This window comes from Echinops telfairi, unplaced genomic scaffold, assembly GCF_000313985.2.
Source record: "Echinops telfairi isolate 266 unplaced genomic scaffold, ASM31398v2 ScPeMD7_7410;HRSCAF=8448, whole genome shotgun sequence".
Lineage (NCBI taxonomy): Eukaryota > Metazoa > Chordata > Mammalia > Afrosoricida > Tenrecidae > Echinops > Echinops telfairi.
The window spans coordinates 12,927,426-12,934,417 of record NW_022111310.1 but is presented as its reverse complement, the minus strand read 5'-3'; the positions used below and the strand labels follow the sequence as shown (position 1 = coordinate 12,934,417).

The 6,992-nt window shown below is 41.4% G+C and overlaps 1 protein-coding gene across 1 annotated transcript in view; it reads left to right on the top strand.

Moving 5' to 3' along the window:
• Positions 1-6,083, top strand: part of TMEM245 (transmembrane protein 245) — a gene marked incomplete at its 5' end in the record, with an annotated part of 88,325 nt that extends 82,242 nt beyond the window's left edge. The window contains one exon of the mRNA XM_045296534.1: positions 1,500-6,083. Within this exon, the coding sequence (XP_045152469.1) occupies positions 1,500-1,545 (46 nt within the window). The remainder of the gene's footprint in view (positions 1-1,499) is intronic.
• Positions 6,084-6,992: the final 909 nt, after the last annotated feature.

Here is a 6,992-nt window from a genome sequence, read left to right as displayed (position 1 = left end):
CTCTTTCCCTGTGGAGATATAAGCAATACCCTCCCTTTGGGTGGGTTAGCGCCCCATGCCCCCGCTACCCATTTCTTCCTTATTATCATCATTTTTTTCCCCTTTCTCCACCTCCTCCTCAGTTGTCTACCATGTGCATCCCTGCATTTGATCTGGTCCCTGCCATACTACCCAGTCCTCACCCCAAGAATGTTTGTATACAGTAGCTTTTTCCCTATGCCCCTTTTGAATTTGTTTTAAAAGCTTACCTCAGCAGACTCATGTACTTGTCCTTTTGTGCCTGACTTACTTCACTTAGCATGATGTCCTCTAGTTCTTCCTATGCAGTGATGTGCTTCATACATTCTTCCTATGCAGCGATGTGCTTCATATGAACGTATGAAGCACATCACTGCGATTGAGCGATGCATGTATGTATATACCAGTTTTTTAATCCAATCGTCAGTTGGTGGAAATTTGGGTTGCTTCCAACTCCTTGCAATTGTGAATTGTGCCGCAATGAACATTGGAGCACAGATGTCTGGCCTTGGTTTGTTTCTTGCCTCTTCTGAGTATATGCCCAGTAGGGGCATTGCTGGGTCGTATGGTAACTCAATTTCCATCTGTTTCAGATATCGCCAGATCGATTTCCATAGTGATCGTACATACTTACAAGTCCACCAGCAGTGGATGCCCCTCACTGTTCTTTCTGTCACTGTTATCTGAGCTTTTTGGATGGAAGATGAGTGGTTGAGTTCATGCTTACTGATAACTGGCTAGCCAGCTAGGCTAATGACATAATTGTGGACCTGACAAGTGACACTATCCCAACTTGGACAGGTGAATTCTGAAGCCAAGGAAAGCAGCATGCCACAATCCTTAGGAAGGTACCTCTATATGCAGACCAGTGCCCTCCCGTGCAGCTCAAATATTCCTGCAGCATTAACAGCTGGTCTTATCTGAGACAGAAATGGTACAAGCACAAGGTTATTGATGAAAAGACTCTACTTTCCCTCTTCTGAACCTCATCCCTCAGAGCTTGGATTGTAATTTTCAGTGATCTATTTGGTAGTAAAACATTTCTGCTTTCTGCTTTATCTTAACTTTCTCTGTACTTTTTTCTCTTTGCCTAAAGCATACTCATTTTTTCTAGGAAGGAGGAGGAAGGATTGAAGAAAACAATCCTTCTCTTTTAAGGTCATTGCCCCAAAGTTATGCAGCACTTCCCCGTATTTCTCATTGTCAGAACTTGGTCACGTGGTCCGTCATACGTAGTAGTTTCAAGGGAAAATATTCTTTCGGTTGGGAGACAATGTGTCCAGGGAAAAAATGGGGTTCTTATTATGAAAGAATGACATACTTTGAAGTAATACTCAGTGAAAACAGTAAGAAAAAAGTAGCTTGTGATAGCTATAGGATAGTAGGATACATATTCTGTTTTTAATCACCTATAATTTAATTATTTTCCTCTTTGTTTCAAAAGAAGGATTAACAACTTCAGTTTGTTTGCTTTTAAATAGGACTTTCCGTGACATTGCTGAAGATCTGAAGTCTTCAGTAGACTGACGTGGACCCTGCAAAGCTTTCTCTCAGAAGGAGCTCAACCAGTGAGTTCAGCTCGGCCTTGACCTTGGGTCCCTTCAGCTGCGCCTAGCAAGCAGAGCCCTCCCGACTTCACATAGCGAATGACTGGACCAGAGAGAACTTGCCAAGGCCTGCTTGTGCATCTTAAAGCACAGCGTTAGAGCTTAGAACTATGGTTTGCTTACTTAACTGTTTCTAAGGTGGCTTGAAGAACTTCAATTTATATACTGGTACCATGACTTGGAATTTTCCCACTTTGATAATCTGTATTATCATGTATATTTATAAAGTTATTTTAAGAGCTCAAAAACTACTTGGTATTAAAAGTGTATACTATGTACTTTTCTCCAGTTTAAGAAAACAGTTATAAATTTTTTCTCTGACAGTCACTTTTCAATGAAGAGGATTTCCGCCTTTTGATATGTAGCTGTGTGTTAAGCAGTCTGTATCATTCCCTGTTGAAGAGAGAAGGCATCCTAGGGGTAACATTGGTGGTGTGCTGTTGGCTGCTGCACCCATAGGAGACACAAGCGCTGAAGCTCTTCCCCCTGTCCTGGCCCCATGGCACCCTTGTTAGATTTCTAGAACTTGGCTGACCACATTGACGCACTTACTAAGCTGCTCTTAATGGTAAAAACATGGTAGAATTCATGCTAACGTGGTAATTTTTTCTCTTGTTGGTTTTGTTTTATTTAGTGAAAAATCTCAGGAATATCAACATTCTGTTTTTGATACATGTAGCCCTGTTTCATTAGTTGTAAGTTTGCCCATTAGTTACTTATTAGCAGTAGAATTTTATATTTATATTGTATTTTTTCTCTCACCACTTAGCACAGTGCCTTGCACATAAGACACTCTATGAATGAATATTCAATTAAGCAACTTTTCCAATACCCTAGATGTTGCTAACTAGCATATTGTGTTACATTTTGCTAACACCTTTCGCACATGCTATTTTGCAACCTTTTTACACCAACTTTTTCATACCATTTCACATTGTTTCATACTAGTTTCACCTCAATGGGAGAGCTAAGGTTTGAGAAACTTAAGTGAGCAACTCAGCCTCAAGACACTTAGCAAGACTTGAGCTCAGTCTTTCTGATTCTGCTCCTTGCAAACTGCTAGACTGCGCCCCTCCTCGTCAGTGCTGTGAGATAGCATAGCTGTTGCTCCCCATTTGTTAGGAGAGAATTTCAGATGGGTCCGACAGTTAATGATTGGCTGGCACTAGTCTCCACCTCTTTGATTTGCACCTGTTCCAATGCTTAAACAATCATCAGAGTCTTCCTCTATCCTAGAAATATGGAGGAAAGGGGTTTCCAAAGTACCAAAGATTTTCTTTTTGGATAAGAAATATCTTCTCATCATGTAGTATATTAATCATAATTGGCTTAAATGTGTTCTGCTAGTACTTAGGTAAAATGCATCTAGAAAAGATGACTGAGTTCTTTTGGCTGAAACACTTTTCAGTAATGATTATCTGGTATCGTACCATTTGTTTGATTTGGCCACTACATATCTGCATTCTGTTCTTTATTCAGTTTATTCATTCAGAAATTTGTTAAGTTTGCGCTGAATTCTAGGCTTTGCTCCAGGCAGTAGGCGGGGACTTTAAGGAGATGCCTCAGTGAAGGCCTTCTTTCACTTTAAATCTCAGCCAGATCATGTGAAATGCTAAATGTAAATTGTGTGCATTAATTGTTAAAATCAGTTTTGGGTTTTGTTCACTAGGTATTGATAAAGGTTTAGCTATATTGAGCACATATTAGTAAGAAGCACATTATACACAATGAATTCATCTGTGTGTGCTAAGTATGTTACTCCACAATGCTTTTTGTTGCATAAAGTGCTATTACAGATAACCAAACTGAAGCTAACACCCAGCTGTTGGACATGGTTATTAATGTGATTAGAGCGTTTTTAGAGGGGAAATCTGGACTGTGAGAAAGTAGTTCAGAGTTGCCAAAATTAGCAGCAGTGATGCAATACCAGCCTGAAATTACAGGAACTTTACAGCCCCATTCAGAAACCTGAGACAAGAAGACATCTAACCAAACCCCCAAATCCAAATCCACGCCTGTCAATTCCAGTTCCTAAGGCTCGTATGGGACAGAGTAGAATGCCCCTTAAGGTTTCCGTGGCTGTAATGTGTACAGAAGCAGACTGCCACATTTTTCTCCTGCGGAGTGCTGGTGGGTTCCAATCACCTGAGCCTTTTCTCTTAGCAGCTAAGCACTTTAGCCACTTAACAACTAGGGCTCCTTGGGAAGTCTCCCAGAGACCTCAAAAAAGGAAAGGAGCATCCATCCCAGCAGGCTCTGTTTCTCCCATTTTTAAAGCCTCAAATAGTGCAAAGATTTTATAGACTTTTCATTAAGCATAGGGACCAACTGGTGTGAATTGATGGATATCTTAAGTTCTGGTCTCAGAGGTAACATATCTTCAGATGCCTGCTCAGAATAGTCCCAGAAAAAGAAAAAGAAAGTTTCCCTGGGAACAAACCACGTGTTCATGGAGTAGAAATTGCTTCAGTAAATACCAGTAGATTAAATTCCATCACCATATCTTGTCCTTTCATAACTTTATTGAAGGTTGATTTCAAGTATCCATTGACTGTTCACCTGTCAACTGAATGGAAGTGGGGTGTTGGTGGTGGGGAGGGCACAGGGAGAGGTGGAGAGCAAAACTCTATAAAAATGTGCACATCTATGTCTTTTTAAGTGATCTGTCCGACTTAATTATTTTGCAAAATAGCCGGTCTTACTTATTTTTCAAAATAGCAAGGGTTCCCTAGTCCATGAGAGTCAGCAGGCAGTTTTCCCTTGAGGTCTGTGCCTGGTGGGGGTTGACTCCTGATCACGGGGGATGGTGAGAAGTCCTTTGGAGACCTTGGGCTTACAAAACCGCTGCAGCCTTTGGAAAGAAATGGCAGCCTTTTACACAGCGAAAGTGAGCTGGTAGTCTGCTAGCTTTGATCTTAACACTGCCCCTTGCGACCCATCAGGACTTTGTCGTACTGCTAATTCCCACATGGTTGTGTTAATGCTTCAGGAGCATTACAGTACTAAACAGGAAATGCTCAGAGATGAAAGTTTTTAAAGAATCAATCAATCAATGGGCAGATATATTGGTGTGATCTACTGATGGTACATTTTCATTTTCTAGACACACACTTAAAGGAATAACACTCATAACAACCAGTTCACTACAGATAGAGCAGAGGTTAGTTTGTGCCCCCTACCCCCCCATTAGTTCATGTTGTACCTAGTTTCCCTTTTCCCTGTGGTTGAGCAGCATTTGCCAAAGTGTGTTTCTTATAGCAGTAGTTCTAAGGGATGTTAATAGATGTAGGAGAAAAAAAGATGTGTGCTGGGCAGGAGACTTTATGGTTAATTAAAATTGAGGAATGCTGGATTTGTTTTTGTATTGAAGGACTTGTATGTGTTTTTCACACACTGTTATGTATTGTGAATTTACAAGAGGGTTTAAGGACCATGTTTACTAGACTGACTTGACGCAGTGCCTCCCTCCTTCTGTGTCCAGAGACCCTCCTTTGGGGAACATGGCTCTCTAGTAGAGCAACGAGACTGACCTTTAGAAGACACCCCTCATGGCAATACTGAAAAGTAAATAAATCTGTTACCATGCTTCCCCACAACTTTAATGAACTTTAACAAGTGCCGTGAGGTATACTAGAGAGAAAGTATATTTGTAGTCCCGAGCTATACTTAAAGTATAGAGATTGTTTTCCACCTATGGTGTGTACATCAGTATTGGTTTAGTTTTGCAAGTTTTTAAGGACCCCCATCAGTGTGCAGATACAGTGATGACCTGTGGATATTACACTTTTAATACTGCTTTTGAATGGTACTTTATCGTTTTCAGATTTTTTGCATTATAGCACTCGGAGGCAGGTGTTAAGCATTATCCTTGCTGCACTGAGACACTGGAGGTTTTGAAACTTGTGATTACCCCTCACCTTAAGTTTATACCATAAAAGGATGGAGCCAGAATCCAGTTACGGGAGTTCTGATTCCAGGTCCGGAATTCTTTCTTCCGCACCTGGTTTCTTAGTTTCTTTCTCTAGCTTTCAATTGTGTACCAGGAGATGTGGAGGCGAGTCTTAGAGTAATAGCATTTTGGCTTACTGTAGGGTACCATTTCTTTTCTATTGCAAGAAAGTATTGCTTTCCTTGAACTTAACCCAAAGAAAACCCTCCCTTTGCCCCTGTTTAGATGACTAGAGTGTTCTTGAAAATAGTTTTGGATTTTGAAATCCAGATTGGGTGCATTTACTTTTAATTGTTATGTAACCTTTTGAAAATGTATCAACTTGGCACTCGGGCAAAGTGGACATGGTTCGAAAGTAAAAGGAATATTCAAATATAACAGTATTCTTTATTTTCACATAATTGCTGTTTCTTAGCTTTAATTAACCTGCTTTGACAACCTACTGATGTAAACTTCTTTGTAAATTAAAATATTTATATTTTGAAATAAAATGAATAGTGTTGACTGAATTTGGTGGTAAACTTATTCTCATTTCGGTTAAAAAGTTTTGTCTTTAGTGATGCGAACCTTTCGTGAGTATATCCATCTGTTTCTTAGGCTATGTCTTGCTTTTGCCTCTGGTACATGGCAGTATCTTTTGAAATACTTGTGTTTGGGGAGTAGACGTTGAAAGGGGCCCTAAGCAATGGCTCTCATTTGTACAGGATTTTCACATAGAAGAAATAACTGCTCTGTGTAGCACTGGGCAACAAGCTGAAGAACCAACGAGACAGTACTGTGAGAATCACATGTCAACAGCGCTTGGGATGGCACTTGTCTGATACTTGGAGTTGGGGGCCTCAGTCAGACAATATGAAGGGAGAAACGATCCTGGCCAAGGCCCTCCCACCCTGAGTGTGCCCTGATCTTAGAAGCTAAGCAGGGTCAGCCTGGTTAGTGCTTAGATGGAAGACCACAAGGGAGTGCCAGATGCTGTCGTTTTTGAGGAGCCTAACCAGCATCTCCATCCCACCAGCTGCTCCTCTGGAGAAAGAGGAGGCTTCTGCTCTATGAAAGACTTACACCCTCGGAAACCTAAGGGAGCAGTTTTTCTCTGTCCTATAAAGTCTGAGTCAGAATTGACCGGGTGGCTGTAAGTTTGGGTTCTTTGTGTTAAAGGTGTAGGGTGAACAACTCTTACCAGTTACCCTCCAGTCGATTTGACTCGCGGAACCCCATGTGTGCGTAGCTCTGTACTCCAGAGAGTTTTAAGTAGCCCTGATCCTTCCAAAGTAGTTCTCTGCCCTGGCGGGTCGATCCCACCCAAGATGCCAGAGGAGAGCAGGAGTGGTTAGGAGCAGGGTTGCCTTCAAGGGACCAACCAGTGTGACCATGCTGAGAACTGGAAAGCGGGAGGCCTGGGGTGGAGAATGGGCGGG